The sequence below is a fragment of the Acipenser ruthenus genome, chromosome 4 (assembly GCF_902713425.1).
Source record: "Acipenser ruthenus chromosome 4, fAciRut3.2 maternal haplotype, whole genome shotgun sequence".
Classification (NCBI taxonomy): domain Eukaryota; kingdom Metazoa; phylum Chordata; class Actinopteri; order Acipenseriformes; family Acipenseridae; genus Acipenser; species Acipenser ruthenus.
In genome coordinates this window covers 4,155,014-4,178,930 of record NC_081192.1, presented here as the reverse complement: position 1 = coordinate 4,178,930, position 23,917 = coordinate 4,155,014, and the positions used below count along the sequence as shown (strand labels likewise).

General features: G+C 39.2%; 1 protein-coding gene across 1 annotated transcript in view; it reads right to left on the bottom strand.

Moving 5' to 3' along the window:
* Positions 1 to 18,429, bottom strand: part of LOC117400295 (protein NDRG1-like) — a 38,034-nt gene extending 19,605 nt beyond the window's left edge. The window contains exons 1-3 of the mRNA XM_034000035.3: positions 18,276 to 18,429; positions 6,532 to 6,585; positions 784 to 819 (exon numbers count right to left, since the gene is read on the bottom strand). Coding sequence (XP_033855926.1) covers positions 784 to 819; positions 6,532 to 6,573 — 78 coding nt within the window. The 5' untranslated portion in view covers positions 6,574 to 6,585; positions 18,276 to 18,429. The remainder of the gene's footprint in view (positions 1 to 783; positions 820 to 6,531; positions 6,586 to 18,275) is intronic.
* Positions 18,430 to 23,917: the final 5,488 nt, after the last annotated feature.

The following is a 23,917-nucleotide window of genomic DNA, read 5'->3' as shown; positions in this document are numbered from 1 at the left end:
GAAAGTAAAACTAGCAACGTGTGAGAAACAAAAAAACTGAGGTTAACTTAAGGATCTTGTTTCTTAATATCACTACAGGTTATTGCAGTATTTCAGGAGACAAACTTTCCAGGCCAAATATTCCTCTTTTTATATTTAAATAAATAAATAAAAATAAAAACCACAGGTTTGCTTTTGAAAGCTTACTTTCTGCATTTTTCAACTCTACAGCCCAATATATCAGCAGGACCCACCAGATATAGGAATTCACTTTTTTTCGTACATTTTCATTAGGTTTTCAAAAATAAATAAATAAATAAATAAATAAATAAAAAATAAAAGGAGTGCACTACTTTACTGTGCATGTCTGCCATTCATGTAAAAACACAATTAAAATGCAGAAATCACTGAAGGACAAAGATTGTCACAAACTCTTAACATTTAAATGATATAAATGTCAATGTTAGAAATCACAAGACCCACCCATTGAGTGAATTATGAACGTGTGAAATAATCTAAGATACTTCACCTGGGATTGTTACAATATTTCAAATCTCAGGAAGCATGCCAAGATCTCAAAATGTAGTTTTCACACACAGTCAAATCAGTCCCTAAGTGGCACGGATATATAATTTGTCTCCTCAGGCAGGTGGTCAGCAAACCCAAGCATGAATCTCCACTAAAGCGCAACACTGTACAGGCTCAGATTCTGTTAGGAGTGCATTATGATATGTAGGCCTTTAGTGCTTGAGCAAGAACATATATTATTACCTACCCCAGCAAAAATAAATACAATTTACTTGCCTTGGTGACAAACACTTGCATGGCTTCTCTTAGCCCCTGTGAAACAAAACAAAGTTAGATGTTAAGACAAAACTGTGTAAGCCCAAAACCGTTGTAACAACTCTCACTCTGCTTAGAGGGTGTTAGTGTTAGATCTTCATGCAGGAGTGTGCAATTTCTGAAAAAGTTATTATCCAAGGGACAAAAAGCTGTCCCACAAAACACACAAAATATCACTTTTAGGATTTTGCTTTTATTAAACAATGAACACAATCAATTGGCGATTTAAGAATCATTTTTACTTCATGAAATCTAAAGAAAGAAAACTAAGCTTTGAATTAAAAGTTTAAATCAAAACTCTCAGACACAGCTTGCATATAGCTGGTTCTAATCAGCACGAATTCAGCACATGCACTGGAACACACCACAGGTCATAAAATTGGGTTGTGTGTAAAACGGGAATGATTGAATTGTGACACACAGCTTGTAAAATAGATAGTGAGGAGGCACTGGGGAGAGAAGTAGAGTATGTGCTTCTTTTTGATAGAGCTGCTGCCACAAAATAACTGTTTTTTGTTATGGTTTTGGGTGTAACTCAATACTGTTAAGTGATTTTCTGCATGTAGTCTATGACCGTATATACAGTGCCTTGCGAAAGTATTCGGCCCCCTTGAACTTTGCGACCTTTTGCCACATTTCAGGCTTCAAACAAAGATATGAAACTGTAATTTTTTGTGAAGAATCAACAACAAGTGGGACACAATCATGAAGTGGAACGAAATTTATTGGATATTTCAAACTTTAACAAATAAAAAACTGAAAAATTGGGCGTGCAAAATTATTCAGCCCCTTTACTTTCAGTGCAGCAAACTCTCTCCAGAAGTTCAGTGAGGATCTCTGAATGATCCAATGTTGACCTAAATGACTAATGATGATAAATAGAATCCACCTGTGTGTAATCAAGTCTCCGTATAAATGCACCTGCACTGTGATAGTCTCAGAGGTCCGTTTAAAGCGCAGAGAGCATCATGAAGAACAAGGAACACACCAGGCAGGTCCGAGATACTGTTGTGGAGAAGTTTAAAGCCGGATTTGGATACAAAAAGATTTCCCAAGCTTTAAACATCCCAAGGAGCACTGTGCAAGCGATAATATTGAAATGGAAGGAGTATCAGACCACTGCAAATCTACCAAGACCTGGCCGTCCCTCTAAACTTTCAGCTCATACAAGGAGAAGACTGATCAGAGATGCAGCCAAGAGGCCCATGATCACTCTGGATGAACTGCAGAGATCTACAGCTGAGGTGGGAGACTCTGTCCATAGGACAACAATCAGTCGTATACTGCACAAATCTGGCCTTTATGGAAGAGTGGCAAGAAGAAAGCCATTTCTTAAAGATATCCATAAAAAGTGTCGTTTACAGTTTGCCACAAGCCACCTGGGAGACACACCAAACATGTGGAAGAAGGTGCTCTGGTCAGATGAAACCAAAATCGAACTTTTTGGCAACAATGCAAAACGTTATGTTTGGCGTAAAAGCAACACAGCTCATCACCCTGAACACACCATCCCCACTGTCAAACATGGTGGTGGCAGCATCATGGTTTGGGCCTGCTTTTCTTCAGCAGGGACAGGGAAGATGGTTAAAATTGATGGGAAGATGGATGGAGCCAAATACAGGACCATTCTGGAAGAAAACCTGATGGAGTCTGCAAAAGACCTGAGACTGGGACGGAGATTTGTCTTCCAACAAGACAATGATCCAAAACATAAAGCAAAATCTACAATGGAATGGTTCACAAATAAACATATCCAGGTGTTAGAATGGCCAAGTCAAAGTCCAGACCTGAATCCAATCGAGAATCTGTGGAAAGAACTGAAAACTGCTGTTCACAAATGCTCTCCATCCAACCTCACTGAGCTCGAGCTGTTTTGCAAGGAGGAATGGGCAAAAATTTCAGTCTCTCGATGTGCAAAACTGATAGAGACATACCCCAAGCGACTTACAGCTGTAATCGCAGCAAAAGGTGGCGCTACAAAGTATTAACTTAAGGGGGCTGAATAATTTTGCACGCCCAATTTTTCAGTTTTTTATTTGTTAAAAAGGTTTGAAATATCGAATAAATTTCGTTCCACTTCATGATTGTGTCCCACTTGTTGATTCTTCACAAAAAATTACAGTTTCATCTTTATGTTTGAAGCCTGAAATGTGGCAAAAGGTCGCAAAGTTCAAGGGGGCCGAATACTTTCGCAAGGCACTGTACCATGACTAAGCGCAGCACTACCAGATAGCACACTAAATTGCTTTACATAAACAAGAATGCTTACCGACCCGTAAGATTTTTTTATTTTATTTTTTAAACAGAAGACGTTGATAAGTTGACAGATCTATATCTGATGGCAAACTTCTTCACATTACGCACCCGTCAAACAACTTGTTGCAAAAATGAAAACCAGACACGGCATTTATAACATTCTTTCTGATCCTACTCCCTGGATACCATGGACACTTTTACAGTTTTTAGGTAGGAGATCACTAAATTACAATAAGGCATTTCTAAAGAATTTAATTTGAAGTACATTTTAAAACATATTTTTTACATTCAAACTAGGTAATCGTAGGGTACATTTCATCTTGGATTGAAAGCGTTATTCTCTTAATCTTCAGCTGTTTAAAAAGGTATAATATGGTACACTTTCGGTGAATATTTGTCATGATACACAAGCCGAAAGTCGAAAGGTCAGTCAGACCTCAAACAGGTAGAATGTTAACCGGAGCTGAAGGTTAAAGGATTGGTTTCTAAACTACATTACCAAGAACAGTGATTACGCTTGTTTAATACTGGAACCGTCTTGGTTAACGCAGGCAGGCGCATCACACAGGGTGACGCAATCCACACACAGACGGAGGGCGGCGCGAACCTCTCGCACTAAAGCATAGCGCCGATACCGCTGTATAAAAGAGCCGGCTCATTTGCAAGGAGTGTATATCGGGCTTATGTCTTCGTGTGTGATTACGTTACCTCCCAGCACGGCTGCTGCCTTCCCCCGTGCACGCTACAATGAGTTTTGGTTTTCTAAATGGCTATTGGATAAAGAGAAATAATTTTGTTTTGTGGGCGTAGCGAGGTTGGCCTCACAGCACAAAGTTGTATGAAATAATTAAGTCAATCTATAGCTTTACAAACCTACTGCCAACCACCTGATTACGTAGCTTTTAAAAAAATAAATGCATCGCTACACCGTTACATATAACATAGTTTAAAAGCTTTTGTCATTTTTATTATGTTAAATATTCTTCTTAGAGCTGGCGGTCAAACTTTACTGGGGTCCTACTGTAGACAAAGGCAATGTAATAGTATTGTTGCATTTATTTAAATACGTTTGTTACTGTGTGTGACTGAGGGTTTGTGAATTAAAAGATAAGACAAATGTGTATTTGTGTACTCTGTATATATTTTTGCTTTGAGGTTTACAGTTACGCATTTTTATTTATTTATTTATTTTGCGCGTGACTTTTGCAGTAGAGTTGCGGCAAAAGAAGAAAGAAAAAAGTACATGTCCGACGGGCAAATATAACTAAATCTTGCTGTCCCGGGCGTCGGGAGATATGAAATTGCACACCTCTTAGTGGATCACCGAAACACACATTGCAGACTAACCACTATTCTGATTTTACTTCCATTCTTTCAGAAGTCTCATCTACAGAAATTGCATCATGTAAAATTAGAAAAGTAGAATAACTGTTTGTGTCAAACTTTACATACGACAACCAAAACAGATCCGCGCTCTGCTCTAAAGCTAATTCAGTAAAGCTAGCAACAGATGAGGATTCCTCTTCCGCAGTTCTGCAATTAAGTTGATATTCTACAGACATCTAAATCTGGTATCGACTACTAGGAATACTGTCAGGAAATGTACTTTAATAGGACTCGTTTATTTAATCCAGGAAATCATTGCAAGGATATTACTGTATCCTGTGCAGTGTCTGTTTAAATTAGGTCTGCAGTATGAGAAGACTAAAACACTACGAACCGAGGTGTAAATCTAGTCAATATGGTGGGCTGTATTAAATCACAGTACACACATCACTGGGATAAGTGAATTTGAAAGTGTTGCTGCTGTGAAGCCACAATGCTGAAGACTGGATTGCTTTCAAGCAGCCACTGTCAAATAGGACAGCTACATAAATGCAATTCTTTCTGGAATTTACAAGACTGAATCACTCAATTAAATGCCCAAACTGTAAATTAAAAAAATTAAATAACAAAAAAAAATGAAGTTTAAAGCAGTGGGCTAAAACGGTTTAACTGGACATACAATAGTGTTCTCTATTATGTTGTAAATGCAATAGAAAGCACTGCCCCCTACACACACTAAATTCCTTAGTCATGCACAAACATCCTTTGTATCTGCACCAGAGTATTATACTGTACAACTTTCAAAATATGGTCCCACAATTTAGGAGTTAGATCAAGCAACATTGCATAATTAAGTCTGCTGTGTTCATCAACACAAACATTTGGTGAACATCTTTCTTTTGCTGGCTACAGGTTTACATAGTGCGGGTGTAGCCAACACATTCTGCAAACATTTACTTGGTTGAACGTAGCCCTGAATTGTTCAAGAGTGAACAATGCATATGGCAATTTTTTTTCTTCAGTTTTATGTTCATGATTTATCTGTTTCTATGGATTATGACCTTGCAGGTGAATAGATTAATAAACTACTGTATTTTGTACAGCTGGAAACACAATTTCAATATATTTATATTACTATCCTTAAACTCTGGACTTAAGTTACTGATTAACCCCAAGGATGTCTGTCCTCTAGGGGTGGATTTCAACAGGTTTTATATTCCTTTATTTGTGGTCATGTTTTTATTTGATGATACAATTAATTTTATCTACTCAATTATCTTTTCTACATTATTATGATTAGTGTAAACTGCATTAAATGTCATTTTATTTATTATACAATTCTCTTTATGATTTTTGCAAAGTAGCCCTAGGTTCTGTAGCTCCAATATTGTATTATTCTTCTCTACATCTGTCTTTACTTGGTTTTGAGCTTGCCTGAGAATCTTCCTAGTTTGAAGATACTCACGTTCCCTTTGTTTGCAAGCAGCATTTGTTCTTTAGTACTGACTGATCCCACAGATGGTGGTGTCTTCAGCAGTGTGATTATCATTGTTGAAATGTTGGGCTACTGGAAATGTAGTGGTGTTGATTTGAATGCTTGGTAAATGTTCCACAAAGCGGTCTGCTAAATGCCTTTTAGTTACCCCAGTGTACAGTTTGTTGCATTTCTTGCAGATAATGCAGTATACTATTCCTTTAGGAGGTGCATGTAAAAGGTTGATGGATGTTGAATGATTATTACCTCTGATCTCAATTTGGATGTTAATGTTATTTTAATAAGTTTTATACAAGACCATTTATATATGATTATAACCAACATGATGCAAACAAAAAAACTTAAGGTACTGTACTTCATTATTATAAGAAACAGCAAAACAGAGTTTCCTTCATCTCTACTGTCAAGGTGGCAGTATTTGGGTTGCAATTTACTTTTATTGAGATCTGTGGAATCTGCTGCCACAGATCTGCTGATCTGTTCAGCCCGCTGGCTGGAGCTGTGTGTGATGTCCTGCTGTTGGCCATGTCGAACGGTCAGCTGCACAGAGCTGTGTGACCAAAACATGAATATACCCAAAGCTTTCTAGGAAGGGACATGTAAATAGTAAATTCAAGTTAGAATAAACATACCGGCAATTCTCTGTCAACCAGCATTTGCTTTTCAGTCGTCATGATGGGATCTACCTGTTATGAAAACAATTACAAGGAATGGAATTAAAATGGGAATGAATAAATACACACATACATACAAACAATATTCCATGGAAGAATGATACCTACTGCTAGGATGCACTGGCCCTTTTCATGGTATTAACAGTATATAGATCCAGATTTAGTACGTGAAAGTGAAAACAAAACCGTAATTTTAACGTGAAAAGTACCACTTATTTTGGTTTACATACTGTATGGTTGTGTCACATATTGCCTTGGTGGGGGTCGTCAGACCCAGAAGAGCGGGCACAGAATGGTGCGAGTAAAATGTGCTGTTGCGCCAGTTTATTAAATCAGAAACAAAAACAAAAGGTTTGAACAAAACACAAACACTTTCACAAAGCAAAATGTCTCGTTGGCCAAACCAAACAGACAAAACACAAAGCAAAGTCAACACTAAATCAAACAAGTATCGTGCTGGTAGCAATTGTTTACTTTCAGTATCTGTTCTTACTTGTCTTTCCTCCTCTGGACAACCCACCCCGTTCAGCCAAAGCTGCAGGTCTTTTATATTGTGGCCAAGGGGTCAACTGGCTATCAATTACCTAATTTGCCCCTCAAATCACATTCAGGATGGGTTTATCATATGCGTCGTCAACAGCCAGTTTATCAAATTTGATCATGCATTCTCACAAATGTCTGGATGGGGCACCAACTCCATCCAGGCTAACAAATAACAAAACTGCATGTTTTAACACAACAAATCATACAGTGAAACAGTAATAACACAAATACAACATATATAATACACATAGGGGCGTGGTGTACCCAGTCACAGGTTGTCATTTGCATTTTTTTCATTTTTTTTAGTAGCACTTTGACTGCACTTTCAATAAAATAAAAGTGAAGTACAACTGCCTCACAGTTTGTACCATCCCCTTGAATGAACTTGACCAAGAGAATCATAGAATAAAAGCCATAAACTTCAAGGGTACAGTTATATTTTGCCAGAGTAGTTTCCATAAAAATATGAAGCCCTGTAAGCTCCATCACTTTACCACTGGCAGATACGCAAAACAGCCTCTTGTTGAATATCTGTAGATTACTTTTGGACTCTAGATTAAAATTAAAAATGTACAAAAAGCACATTGTTCAGAAGAAAAAAGGTTTCTGAAGGTTATGGTCACCCTCTGCCTGTACGGAGATATATCTGGCAAAGCTCGTGATGAAGCAGGAAGTTGCTGAAAACCACAAACAGCAGCTGTTATTTTATTTTGTTTATTTTACAGGAACAAAGTCTACACACAATTTTGGGGATGTTGTTTTAAATTTAATAACCTTTTTACTTTACTACCAGACATTTCTAGGATTAACCAGCATTAGTAGCAAACAGATGGTGACTCCAAGTGTTACTTTAGTGGAAAAATTGACAAGTTAGAAATGTGCGAACCAACTACTTTTGAATAAAGTTCTGGACCTAGGTTGTATGGGATTTTGTCAAAGTATCAGGTTGTTAAGTCAAATTTTACTCAAGTTATTGGCAGCGTCATCTGTGGTAACAGACCACTGTCAAAAAGCATTTAGGATAAGAAATAAGAAAGCGATTTAATTAAAACTAACACAGTAACTATTGTTTTGTTTGTGCAATCAAGTAGTATTGTTTTTGTTGTTGTTGTTGTTGTTTAGAATAAATCAACTTGATCTATCCTAAATGTAACCCCCTCCCCATTTACAACATAAGGAATTTCTACCTGCAATAGACTTTTGCTGCAACTAAAATGCATTTAACCCAGCGAATTTAAAGAAACAAGAAAGACACTTGTATCTTTGATCACACTGTAAATGCTGAATTAAGTGCTTTAACCATGCTGCTTTGTAGTCTAAAAGCCCTTCCCCCCCCCCCCCCCCCCCCCAAGATTCCAACACTGAGCCATGTGAATGCCTTACGAAAGAAGAGGCTGGTGGTGATAACAGATCTACAGAACTAAAAGCTCTTGTTTTCTTGAAAGAGGCAGCATCCGTTACTGTTACTATCCGTTATTTTTTTATTCTTTTTTACTGCAATACTTTGTTTTATTGCTTATCTAAAATTAAGTATGTTAAACGTCTGGAAAAAAAAAAACTTGTTTATCCCAGCACCAATACTGTACTCCACAAACACATAACTGCACTGTAGTTTATACATACGCAAGGATTAGTCTACTTTAGACTGCTCAGGATCGTTCGGCCAATCAGAGCACAAGTTTTGCATTATGTATTCTGCGACAGAGACAAACCCCATTCATGCCATCAACCGTGCCACTTTCAGTTTTTACCGTGCTGTATTCTCCATATCACCACAGTTGACGTTGCCAGTTAAAAAATAAATAAATAAATAAATAAATAAATAAATAAATATCACACCTGGCACCTCTCGGAATTCCATTTACCTGCAAAGTCAATTTAAAACCATGACACCACAACTGGACGCTACCTCAGCCACTTATAATGGACTAAATAAAGGTTGATTAGAAAAGAAGTCTGGCTGGATTTTTAACTTGTGTATATACGGCAATACACTCCTAGGACGGTGAATATCTGCATATGGATTATATTGAGACTCGTAGCGTAATTTACAACAGGTAAGATGTGTAACATACATACATACATACTACCCCAATAATAGATGTGTAAATGCTTTCAAAAATGGTGGGGCTCATTAAATCTACAGTTTAGCTGTGCATACAGTTCACGGGGCGGAGCTATGCCACCTGATAGTGTTTATTGACAGAGTTAGTAAACATATACACATGGAGAGAGGGGCTCCGCCTCTTCCAGGCCCAACATTTACTTGATCGATAGACACGATAAACAGGAGGGGGGCCACCGTCTTTGAGGTGACCCGACATACGAGAGGGGCACCGTCTCTGAGGTTACCCGACATACGAAGAGGCTTGCGAACCGGAAAGAAAACATGAATTAGTATTGATAACACAAAAGAGGTTCCGGCTCTTCCTGACCCAACATATACAGTAGGGGGGTTTCGTCACTGAGGAGACCCGACAAACAGGAGGGGGGCTACCGTCTTTGAGGTGACCCGACATACCAAGAGGGGCACCGTCTCTGAGGTTACCCAACATACGAAGAGGCTCGCGAACCGGAAAGAAAACATAAAGTTAGTATTTGTTAAAACATATAATGCGTGGTGTTCCACCTCTTTGAAGCCCAACATAATAGAAGGGGGGTTCCGTCGCTGAGGAGACCCGACAAACAGGAGAGGGGCCACCGTCTTTGAGGAGACCCGACAAACAAGGGATGCCACCGCTTGGGGACCCTCACATAGAGGCATCAGACCTGAAAGAAGAACCCCAAAAGAAACATACATGCAGATGGAAGGGTTTGGCCGGGGGTCCCCTCTGACTCATGGAGAACCCTCCTCTATGAGGTAAATGAAGCAGAGCTTAACAAAGGGTTGGAGAAAGTGGAATCACTAACCCCCCCAGAGGAGACCGATGCAAAGACGGTTGAGATGCTAGAGGAGGAGGAGGGAGGAGGAGGAGGGAGGAGGAGGAAACGAAAAAACACAAGACAGCGAGGTAGAGGTGACTAATGTTTAAATAAGGTAGATTTAATTGATGACAGCAGATGATAGGTTGTTGGTGCCTAGCTCCGCCCCCTGAACCCCACCTATAGGTTAACATTACATTAAACAGACTGCTTCAAAACACACCTGGGAGCAACTAAACTAAAACTGCTATACAAATTAAATTAATCTGTCCAACGACCCTATACAGAAGTTCTGCATCTATAAAATCCTTAGTCAGATGAAAATGGAGCCATTTCTACAAAGAGTTGAAATATGAAAGGGATACAGTTCCATGAGAATTTAGCCAAACTATTTAGAAATACTAAAAGAAACTTAAATTCAATAACAAATGTTTGTTGACTAACTTTTGGGATATCTTATGCAAGACACAGGTTACAAATCACTGGCTATATCCGTCTTGAATTAACCAGTTTTTCAAATACTGCATGGATCTCATTGTTTTTAAATTCCATGAGCAAGCTATTGTGAATATAAAGCAGTACCTAGAGGCTTCAGTATTCTGGAACAATATAACAAAGGGCCAAAACAACAAGCAAGCTGCTGATCGTTTTTGTTGTTATTGTTATAAATAAAAAATTAAAAAATATGGCCAAAAAACTTGTCATGCAAAGTTCACATGAAATGCAAAGTCCTTCTAGCAATATGTACTGCAACACATAGGCTACAAAGCATTTTGGTTAACAATCCTTTTCTAGCAAAACCTACCTTCCATGCCCACACAGTTACTAAGCACACAGCAGAAATATACTGTTATTTTCCACCCAATGTTGACTACATTATTGCAAACAGGCCTACAGCAAGGTCTGATATCAGCTTTACCAATACAAGAAATGATAAAAACTAATCAGCGATAGCTCGTATGTACAATTCAAATGCAATATACTGCAAGTGATGGTGACTACAGTCTTTTAAAAGCTAGTTTAAAAGTATGCTTCATATGGCTGGTTTCAGAGATAGACTGGCAAACTAGTCCAAGACTTGTGCTATATTAATCAGGATCGGTGAAACCAGCCGATAGAGTATTTAACAAGAAAACCAGGCCAGTCATTTAAAATAAGGTTTAAAGTTGTTTCTTTCATCTGTTGACTGTCTTGATTTAATTTGTTTGCTGTATAAAACACCTGGTTGTTATACTGTAGCAACTCAACCTTATCATTTGTATTCCACATTTATTGTGTATCACGTTACTTTAAAAAAAATTATGAAAATATTGTGTACACATTCAATGCACTTTAATCTTAACCAACATCATATGCTTCAATACCGTGTGTAAACATATGAAAGTTAATCTTTACTGTTAAACTTTATATCCAGTGTTTACATAATATTCTATCCCCCTATCTCCACCATTTTTAATCAATTACAACCTACCATCTTAAATATAGATTATCCTGAGTGTCATTGTTTTTGTCTAGGAATCCCATGTGCACATAAAAATATTGATTGCTTTATAATCTTTTTTTTGTGCTGAACTATCTGCAGAGGTACTACTGTAGGTTAAAAAGGTGCACCTGAAGTGTAATACTGTGCACCCATGAACTGTTGTGCATTAGGGGAGTGGAAATGCAGTTGGAGCCTTCAAAGGCACAATTTGAAATGCGAACAGTATAAACATAAGTGACAAGCAAGTGCATTATCAGGTAATCCCAAGACCACTCACTGTGAAAATATAAATGCTGGCAGCAAGAGATAATAGTTTAGGTTTTATTTATATGGATGGTGTTACTGTATAAAGTATTGTATTTACTGTATAAAACCAAAACAAATGTGTAAGTCAACAGAAAACCGAAGTGAATCACACCGGTTTGAATTAAGACCGTCAGCCCCAGTTGGGGCTACAGGCTGGCAGAATTCAATCTCTCCACCTCGCACTGGTGGAAGGTTACTTAATGAGGGTCCCATGCAAAGGACACTACATCTCTGCATCTCTCATCCACGTTACTCGGGCGTGTTTCCTAATTTCATCTTGCCATCTTCCTGGAGGTTGTCTTCTTGGTCGCTATATATAAATAATCCCCCCCCCCCCCCCCCCTCCCCCTCCCTCCAATGCAATCATGTAAACTTACAGGGTTATGACAGAACAGTATTTACCTAGATTTTGATTGTACAAAAACACACATTTTCTTTCATGCAAATGGATGATAAAAGACCTTTTTTTTTCTTTATATCCCATTTTAGCATTATATTATAGTTCAGCCAGGACACTATAGTAACTAAGGGGATTCAGCTGCATCAGAACATGACATCATTTATGCTTTTCTAAAGTGAGTTGCCAGGATTGTGGATGGAAACCAGATTTGCTTGTTAAGTGAATAGAAGTCCCCCAACAAATAAAATAAATAAATACAAAAGGAGAGGTAAATTGCACATAAGGGTTATATTTTAACCATAATCCGTTTTAACTGCAGATTTAAAATCCAGTGAAGGAATACTAAAAGTTATAATACCTTGAATGAAGTACATATTTATGTAGGCCGCATTTTTTCTATTTAGTTTCTTGTCTATATATCTTGATTGTTCGAAAGGATCCTGTCTCACAGTCTGGTATGAATTTAAAGAACACAACTTGTAAAAGTAACAGGGAATTAGAATTGTAATCCAGACCCCTGTGCTTCCCTAGCCATACATGTCATAAGAGCCATAAGACTTCACACCTTGGTACTGTATACTCATTGGCACATGGAAGAGGACTGACTGCTGCATGGCACGAGGTGCCCCTCCACAGCATTAAAAAATTTACAGGTGTCAAATGAATAAAGGTCTGGGCTAGTGATATACATTTTTCCATATGCAGATCAAGGTATTTTTTAACTCTATTGCCCAACACTTCCCCTGATCCAACAATGCAGGTATGCTTTCATAAACTTGTGTGTGTTCTAATTAAAGTACAGCGCTCTTTACAGGATTCATAAAGAACGAACGGGATGGAGTTTTGGCGAGAGGGATTTTGGCCGCAACAGCAACACACTGGGTGGGAGGTGTAAGGGACACATTTTCTGTTATCCTAGGGCTTTTGTAAAACAATCCTATAAAGCCAATGTTTCCACTCAAAACTGTTTATTTATATCTAGGTTCTACAACTTTGCAGATGTAAATTAATTTCTTACAAGTAAAGTGTGACAATTCAATTTAAAAAGTAAAACATAGAAGAAGAAAAAACAGGAGGGAGCATCCTTCTATTTTAAATTGAGAAAATTGGTTTAAGCACTTTAACTTTATAGAACTATAGTAATAATATCCTATGATATTAAATAGTTTCATAGTGTGCTGCAGGTACCCAACATATTGGGACATTCAATTCTTACGTTGCAAATAAACTGACCTTACAGTACAATAAAAACCTGGAAGGCTTCAAAGAAAGTCTACTGCAAGATTTTGCTTTCATTCTTAAACCCATGTGGACAACTTTTTTCATTAAGTAAGTTGGTGTCAAGCCTCAAAATCGGATTATTTAAATGGATCCAATGTTTTCCAATGGGTTATTTCATTTGGGCAATCCTACATTTCTCACATATCACAGCTGCAGGGGCTCCGAAACAGAGGTTGAACCGACTTGTTTTGTCAAGTTTCAAATTCTTTGGCCAGTGGTCAGTTCCAGGGTCATTAGGGGCTGTACACATGTTTTCTCAAACCGAGGAGCTTATCGAGATAGAAAGAGTGCATACTGTAGGTTAACCAGGGCAGCAGAATTCCAGTAAGATAACTTTGGCGTGTCAGCCAGATGTCTCCATGTACCCATCAGATACATAAAAAAAAAAAGTGATTAATTGAGATGAATCATCTAGCTTCCAAGAACGTCCTGGGTAGATCACAAGAATGCAGAAGTAACTCATTCATATATTTCAAGAACATGCAAGCTTACATGATAACAAAAACACACAACAATGTACATTTCATTGCTCAGCCTCCACTATATTTCTGTTGCTGAAGATATGCCGTACAGTATAATTAAATTCAATGTGTTCTATCCCATTAGGCCTACATGTCAAAGTGCATACAGGGCTCTGTTCGGTCTTACTGGGGGTAGGAGAAAGAAATAAAAAAACGCCCTTTATACTGTAGCTTGCTGCTTTTGTTAAACAAGATTTGTGACAAGGGATTTGTTTCACAGCTGAATTTTGTAACATTATTAAATCTAATCAGCTTTTTGCTCTCCCACTTTCCGAACTATTCGGCCCAACAAATCTCCTCCGAGTGGAAATCTAACTCTGACAATACAGAGGGATTCACGGAATCTTTCTTAATTTTTATTTTTTGAGTGAGCTAAAGTTAATAAGTGGGCATTTAATTTATTTATGTATGTAAAACAGGATTATAAGCTCAAACACCAGCAGGAACGTGGGAGAAAGCTTACCATAGTACCATAGAATTGAGCATGAAAATACTGCAATATAAGTCATTGCAATTCACTTTTCCCCGGTTTGTGTGTGTGGGTGAGCAGGGTGTGTAGCCAAACTTAAGCAACATCGCAACCGCTGTAACAATTATGTCTTACATTATTTGTGATAATTTTTCCTTTTGTAGGTTTTCGGTTGGATATGTCGCACAATTTATATTTAAAAATGCAAAATTCTGCCAGCTGTGTCATCCTTAAGCCTAATGTCAATTAAAGAAATTGCGGATTATAAAATAAATTCTAAAGATACTTCTGAAATATAGGAATAAATATTACCACTTTACCTTCACTGAACGTCAGCTCTCAGACTGCACGCCAGTAATAGCAGAGTTTGCACTCTGGCAAACAAATGCTGTTCAAATACTAGGATTAAGGTCTCCACCAGATGCAATGCAACTTGAATTGGCGATGAGACACTTTTGCAGCGACATGACCGAACACCAGAAGCGACAGAGGCGATGCGACAGGTTTGAGAACTGCCAGATCTATAAAACTGTTCAAAATTGCTATTGACAAAACTACAATCAAGACTGGTACATATTTGTCAACATGATGTGGAAATTATCAGTGTCTGACGGTATTTCAACATATATGGCCATAAAATAAATCACACTCCAGGCTTATCCAGTTCCTTCGAAATAGACTCCTATATATTATTATCTTTCAAAACTATCTTTATAATTGTGATGTCCTTAGTCATAAAGCTCTGGGTATTTTTTCAACGGCAAGTATTGTTTCCTCTGTCATTTTGGATACTGCTTCACCCTGCTGGATGGCGTGCATTGAAGATGGTCTCTGATTGCTCAATACCCTAGTTGACACACGTCAAACCGCTGCGTCGCTCCAGTGCCGCCCTGGTGCCACTCCTGCGTTGCTTGTCGTAGCACATGTGGTGCGAAGATACTTATCAAACGTATAGGTTCTATTCATTTTGACGGATTGCTGCTCAGTTCCGCTTGCCGCATCGCGTCTGGTGGGTAGCAGCCTTTAGGGGTTAGGTTTTCTAGAGGGTTTTGTTCTTGTTTGGGCACTTAAGATGGGTCTACACCACTCCTGAGCAACGCACGCGGCCAGTCTGGGTGAAGCGAGCGACTCCACAGGACTAGAACGGTGTTATATTTTTTCCCACGTGGGCGACTAGAGCGAGATGGAACAATCAGAATGGTCTAAAGTGAAATGGACCAATCAGAAGCAACGTCAGTAATATCAGTAAACTTGACACGGGTCATGACACAAATACGCCACAAACATGGAAGACAAGAAATGGATTCAGCAAGTGCAGCGGTTTCCTGTGCTCTATGGTTGTTCATTAAATTCATACAAAGACAACAGTAAAAAGGACAAAGCCTGGCAGAACATTCCGGGCATTATTACTAGTATGTCTGGTGAGTGAATTTAATGAATACACTGGGGGGTGGGGAGCTTTTACTCTGGGGGAAAAAAAGCTTCTTTTTTTTTTTTTTAAATGTCCTCTGTTTGGTGCTGTTGTGCACTTCTCCATCACAAACTGGTTAAAACACAAATGACAGGCTTGCTGTTGATTTTCTTTGTCGTCTAAGACGCAGGAGAAGTTTCGCAGCAGCAATGCGTCTGTCAATGTCCATGTTTGTACAAGCCGTCAATAAAAAATATGGGTAATATACAGATAGGGTCGCGTGAAAGTTTCTGAATTTAAAACGTTCGCCACGAAGATACAAAATTCGCTCGCCTTCAGTGTAGAACCGCCTTTTAGACGCTACGCGGCACCGATGGCAAATGGCATGTTATTTATATCGACGTAATAAAAGCTAAGGGTGACAAATGTGGCAGAATGTTGTGTTTAAATATGCGAAGACACAACTTTTGACATTACAGTAACCACCCTCAATCAATCATCTGTGAAGAAATGTAATTAACTGATCACACACAAAATTACTTCAGCTTAAGCCCCTCGAGTAGTGCATTTCTTGGCCCATACCTGTAAATGCACCACGACCTTTAAAAATAAATACCAAGTAAAAACTAATCTTAAAATAACGTACTTTCCTTTTCCACATGAAGCTACTTTCAACAACACCTCAGTCCGGACTAAAACCTTGGTCCAGCAACGGGTTACTCTGGCAACAGTGGCTAGTCAAATCTCTACATACAGCAACACTATTGGTTAGTTTAGTCTATGTTACCGCCAATCGGCGAGTTCCAAACTCCCCCGCTGCTATTTAATTGGCTTATACATACGTCTATCTGAAGTTTAAATGGTATGGAAACATCATTGAATTATACATACGTCTATCTGAAGTTTAAATGGTATGGAAACATCATTGAATTATACATACGTCTATCTGAAGTTTAAATGGTATGGAAACATCATTGAATTATACATACGTCTATCTGAAGTTTAAATGGTATGGAAACATCATTGAATTATACATACGTCTATCTGAAGTTTAAATGGTATGGAAACATCATTGAATTATACATACGTCTATCTGAAGTTTAAATGGTATGGAAACATCATTGAATTGTTTACTGTACTTACACGTGACGTATGTTAATATTTTTTTCTCTCAAAATGAATAACCTGATTAAGGCAGCATTTACTTGGATCAAATTCAGTACTGCAACGTGGTCTATGTTAAACATGTATTATTTAGTTTAGTTTTTTTGGTAACTGCGTGATTAAAACTAGTGAAAAACTACTGGCAGCAGTGTTTTCTGGGTTTCATATTATCAGTAGAAATTATATTGCCATTAATATGCCCCAAAAAGACTGCTGCCAGTAGTTTAACATAAGGGCTGAAAAAAGATAAACTTATTTAGAAAGTGAAATAGCTATATTAAGAATGTGTGTGTGGCAGCAACGGAATGGCTTAACGCCAGTAAAAAAAAATCATACTGGTGTAGTGCGTGGTAGAACATTTGCATTTTTGCAAACTAATGAATGTACAAATATAATGACAGGGTACAACAGCGACCGTAGTGACCACATATGCATACATTCACAGATTGTACTTCACAACCGTCTGTAAATGATAGAGACGATGTTGGACAGTTAAAATAAATGCCATGCAATGTCCAAACGTGTTGTGACACGACAAACAAGTTGGACACATGAGAGGAAATTAAATAAAATACCCTTAACATCTGTGGATAAAATGAACCATTGTTAATTACATCATTCTGAAGACAGATTAGTGAATGTTGCAAGGCAGCAGGATAAATGCTATCCTTCCAAAAGTGTGATCATCATAACAGAACATGAAACGCGCTGTATTTTTAAGCATGGGCTTGTGAAAACTGCATAGAAGACCAGTTATAAACGCATCAGGACAAATTATAAATAAAGTTTTGCACGCCAAGTAAAACCTGTACGAAATAATTGCAACTGCTGTACCACTCTGCGACAGAATCCCCCTAATTAGTGTAACAACAATTCAGGGTTCAGACAGCTTTAAACAATTCAGTGTAATCCATTATACTAAACCACTGTCCCATTTCTTTCCAATTTAAATATATGCATAACATAATATTGAATAACATGATATTATAAACTACATATTAAAACTAAATATGTTAAAGACATTAATAAACGTAGCCTATGCTCGTTTGCATATAGTCTACACTGTTATTTGATGCTTCGTTTAAAAAGTTTCCGTGTTTGGCTACAGTTGTGCTAAAAATGGTCAAACTAAAGCTAACATAATATACGATTCAGTGTAAAACCCAAAGTGGTCAACCAGTGAGTACAACATAAAACCTTACCTTTTCAAATAGCCCGGAAAACGTTGATGAAAAACTGTCCTTAATGCAATAAACACAACAATTGTGTTTCTAGTAATCACACCGTGTCCTTGTTTTACTTCTATCAGTAGTCTCTGCCTGTTTACTTTTTGCAGCTGGCAAGCGGATATACTCTGACTTTTTATAAAGCCTTGGGAGCGAACACAGCCCCACCCACTTCGGTCTTTCTAACTCCAGCTATTGGGCAGTGTTGTTCTGTTTCGTTGCAATTAACGGTGTATTCAGCCCTTCGTATGTCAAAAGAATAGGGTATATATTGCAGGACAGTAGTCCACACTGATTTACAGCTGATATGAATACTATGTTTAGAGACAGTAGTTTTTTTCTTCTTTTTTAATTATTAATGTGTGTACATTCATGCATATTTCTGGAACACGTTTTGCACGTAGGTGTTCTGTGGTGCCACTCCAAAAACAACCTGTTAGGCATGGTTTCTATCATGAAATCATTTCATGCATCATTTAGTATGAGTCATTTTCTTTATTGTAATGGCGGTGTGCCTTATTGTGACTGCCCATACAAGCAGGTACTTAAGTACTTAAAAACTATACAGTATAGACTGCTATGCATTTTTTTTTATGCATGAGTACCAAAATGCTAAAAATGAGGCAAACAGTTCGAGCATCAAGTGTGTTATGGTTTCAAGTACAAACATGAATTAACACATCACCAAAACCCCTGTGCTGCACCCCATTTATCCAGCCCTACTTCTCCTCCCCAAATACGTTCAAGGAAGCCCCCAGTCTGACCTGCCACAATTCACTGAACCACCCAGGTGTGCTAGTGCCATAACTCACAGCAGAAACTCTGATAAAATATGGCTGATGAAATACAGTGCAAGACATTATTGTATTCAATGCTGACAGGACAAGAACTGACACTCACATTCTCATAGAAAGTGTAGATCTGTTCCAATCGTCATTAGTCATCATCAGTAGTTTAAGACGTGTTTAGTGTTCCCTCAGCTTTAGTTGTTTATTTCTGGTTTGGTAACTTTAATTGGGGTTGTGCTAATGTCAAACCAGAGTAAACAGCTTTGGGAATTTAGCCCTTATAGTAGAATTCAAATTCAGTTTTTTTTAATATTGAATGAAATATCCACGCTTTTCTGTTTTTTATCTTCAAATTGTATCATTCTTGTTTTAGCTATTAAGGTGAAGCCGGCTAGTGGGTTAGGCCACTGATAAGAAGTCTGAACCTCACATTCAAGTTCTGTGCCACACATACAAACCCAGCAGCACCATGAAGAGTCCTGTTTACTTGAAACACATAAGGTGAATGGTGAAAGTACCATCAACGTGAAAACAACCCTGGAAAACTGCAAAATGATGAAGGACTTGTGGAAATGTTGCTGTGCGAATGAGAGTTAAGGCCACCCCTTTTACCCTTTCAGTCCTGAGTTATTTTTGTCGACCTGAATAATGCAAAATTAAGTTATGTAATTCAAAAAAGGGAACTCCTTTATTGAGTACACATGAGAACAGGACAAATAAATATGTTGTACATATATTTTGGTAAAAAATCCTGTCAGTACTTTAAGAACTCTAAAGGTCCCGTCAGGTCTGAAAGGGTTAAAACCTTGATGTCACCACTATGGGCTGTATATAAAGTCATACCTTGTGTGTATGTGTATGTCCCAAGCCCAACCTCAAATTTGTGTATTGTAACTAAAGGTTTTGGGAACGTTCAAGTACTGCGGAATCAGTAGAAGAGGAGGATGGTTACCATGACGACAGGGGAGGCTGAAGGTCCATTAATTATTTTTTAATTATTATTTTATTTTTTTTATAAAACTGAGCGTCCGGTATTAGTTTTTCGGCACAAAAGGCCAAATGAAAGAGAAAAAAGAGAATTGTAATCATTGCTGTAAGAATACTAACTCATACTGTGGCTGTGTTCCCAGCTGACGTCTGTTGCTCAGTGTGGCTCGTGTTTTCAAGACTGAATTGCGGATCTTTAGCATCCCTCTGAGCCAAACACAATGAGATATGCTGGAGCAGCACAAAAAGTTGATTCTTCCATGATTACTGCCTCTAATTCCTTCAGAAATTTGGAGAAGCCTATAGAGGTAATAACAGTTACTCATGAAATATCAGTTATACTGTGTAGGCCGTCTTGGGTGTGAAACAGCAATCAGACATGTGAGGGGTATGTACAATACATGAAAATGTCACTGTGACTTTGGGGTTGCGATATCAGACTAAGGATTGACAAAGTTAGTAATAAATCAATCTCACATGCATAGATCGTAGCAAAATGTTTCCTTTTTAGCCTGTAGCTAGACCAAAAAGACCAAATAAATACTTCACGAGGCAGGAGTCAGGCCTGCGTAAAGGGGCTACTAGAATAATGACAAAGTGCTTGTGACTTTAGCAACAGAATAGGGGTTTCCCATTGACTACTCAGAGAACCGCCCTCGCTGAGGTGAGGCCGAACTGATCGACCTCCAAGACCGGGAAGCGAGGACTTCCCCCAAGGGGAAACTAAGGAAGGATAGGAGGACGAACCAAGGTCTCCCTGGCTAAGAAATATTTTTTTTCAGTACTTTTCAATGTAAAAATCAGATTCCCTGTAATGCGTGTATTGACACAAGGGCCAGTCAATGCCTAAGAGAAAAAATAACTAATTCAATAACCAGATAAAAATTAACTTCTAGCCCTTATATCTTAGTGTCTTAAAAGTAAGTAGTGGGATTCTTCATGTCAAAGTGAGACTACTTTGAATTACCGATCTGAGTTTGAATTCTCAGGGTAACCCCAAATGTGTCAAACTAGGCTACTTTGGAAATAAAAATAAAAAAAACATTAATGCGGTAATAAATAGGTATATTGCATGCCTATGCTTTTAAAATTGTCAAAACATTATTTATTTATGTATTAATATTGTATGAAACTGAAATGAAAGCTATATTACTTTAAGAAAGGCATGTGTACTGTATAGAATGTACATCCACAACTTTAAACACTCAATTACAAATCTTACGTAAAACTATAAAACAATTCTACTCATAGACCATGTTTATTTAGTTTTTATCCATCATGTAAAAATGAGACTAGTGTCTCTTCATGAATACAAGCAGGAAAATGACGTCTCCCAGTAGTGATCAGAGAGAGGACTCATCTCTGCTCTCAAACCCGAGTGCACTAAGCATGACGTCTCCCAGTAGTGATCAGAGAGAGGACTCATCTCTGCTCTCAAACCCGAGTGCACTAAGCATGACGTCTCCCAGTAGTGATCAGAGAGAGGACTCATCTCTGCTCTCAAACCCGAGTGCACTAAGCATGACGTCTCCCAGTAGTGATCAGAGAGAGGACTCATCTCTGCTCTCAAACCCGAGTGCACTAAGCATGACGTCTCCCAGTAGTGATCAGAGAGAGGACTCATCTCTGCTCTCAAACCCGAGTGCACTAAGCATGACGTCTCCCAGTAGTGATCAGAGAGAGGACTCATCTCTGCTCTCAAACCCGAGTGCACTAAGCATGACGTCTCCCAGTAGTGATCAGAGAGAGGACTCATCTCTGCTCTCAAACCCGAGTGCACTAAGCATGACGTCTCCCAGTAGTGATCAGAGAGAGGACTCATCTCTGCTCTCAAACCCGAGTGCACTAAGCATGACGTCTCCCAGTAGTGATCAGAGAGAGGACTCATCTCTGCTCTCAAACCCGAGTGCACTAAGCATGACGTCTCCCAGTAGTGATCAGAGAGAGGACTCATCTCTGCTCTCAAACCCGAGTGCACTAAGCATGACGTCTCCCAGTAGTGATCAGAGAGAGGACTCATCTCTGCTCTCAAACCCGAGTGCACTAAGCATGACGTCTCCCAGTAGTGATCAGAGAGAGGACTCATCTCTGCTCTCAAACCCGAGTGCACTAAGCATGACGTCTCCCAGTAGTGATCAGAGAGAGGACTCATCTATGCTCTCAAACCCGAGTGCACTAAGCATGACGTCTCCCAGTAGTGATCAGAGAGAGGACTCATCTATGCTCTCAAACCCGAGTGCACTAAGCATGACACCTCCCAGTAGTGATCAGAGAGAGGACTCATCTCTGCTCTCAAACCCGAGTGCACTAAGCATGACGTCTCCCAGTAGTGATCAGAGAGAGGACTCATCTCTGCTCTCAAACCCGAGTGCACTAAGCATGACGTCTCCCAGTAGTGATCAGAGAGAGGACTCATCTCTGCTCTCAAACCCGAGTGCACTAAGCATGACGTCTCCCAGTAGTGATCAGAGAGAGGACTCATCTCTGCTCTCAAACCCGAGTGCACTAAGCATGACGTCTCCCAGTAGTGATCAGAGAGAGGACTCATCTCTGCTCTCAAACCCGAGTGCACTAAGCATGACGTCTCCCAGTAGTGATCAGAGAGAGGACTCATCTCTGCTCTCAAACCCGAGTGCACTAAGCATGACGTCTCCCAGTAGTGATCAGAGAGAGGACTCATCTCTGCTCTCAAACCCGAGTGCACTAAGCATGACGTCTCCCAGTAGTGATCAGAGAGAGGACTCATCTCTGCTCTCAAACCCGAGTGCACTAAGCATGACGTCTCCCAGTAGTGATCAGAGAGAGGACTCATCTCTGCTCTCAAACCCGAGTGCACTAAGCATGACGTCTCCCAGTAGTGATCAGAGAGAGGACTCATCTCTGCTCTCAAACCCGAGTGCACTAAGCATGACGTCTCCCAGTAGTGATCAGAGAGAGGACTCATCTCTGCTCTCAAACCCGAGTGCACTAAGCATGACGTCTCCCAGTAGTGATCAGAGAGAGGACTCATCTCTGCTCTCAAACCCGAGTGCACTAAGCATGACGTCTCCCAGTAGTGATCAGAGAGAGGACTCATCTCTGCTCTCAAACCCGAGTGCACTAAGCATGACGTCTCCCAGTAGTGATCAGAGAGAGGACTCATCTCTGCTCTCAAACCCGAGTGCACTAAGCATGACGTCTCCCAGTAGTGATCAGAGAGAGGACTCATCTCTGCTCTCAAACCCGAGTGCACTAAGCATGACGTCTCCCAGTAGTGATCAGAGAGAGGACTCATCTCTGCTCTCAAACCCGAGTGCACTAAGCATGACGTCTCCCAGTAGTGATCAGAGAGAGGACTCATCTATGCTCTCAAACCCGAGTGCACTAAGCATGACGTCTCCCAGTAGTGATCAGAGAGAGGACTCATCTCTGCTCTCAAACCCGAGTGCACTAAGCATGACGTCTCCCAGTAGTGATCAGAGAGAGGACTCATCTCTGCTCTCAAACCCGAGTGCACTAAGCATGACGTCTCCCAGTAGTGATCAGAGAGAGGACTCATCTATGCTCTCAAACCCGACTGCACTAAGCAGACATCTTGACAATACCTTTGAGAGATAGACTTAAAATATGTCATTGTAAAAAGTAGTCAGGATGTTAACAACAAAAAGAAAAATTACAGGTATGTTATTTAAATAGTTGTAGCAACACGTGGGGACATGAGATCACAGACTGATCATAGATCAATTACAAACAGCTTCTAAAAGCTATACATGACCTTTTTGCATGGGTACAATAATATGTATGAAGTATCTCCCTTCTGATTGTCAGTATTTGATCAGATCTCAGTTAGTAAGAGGGTGGGTC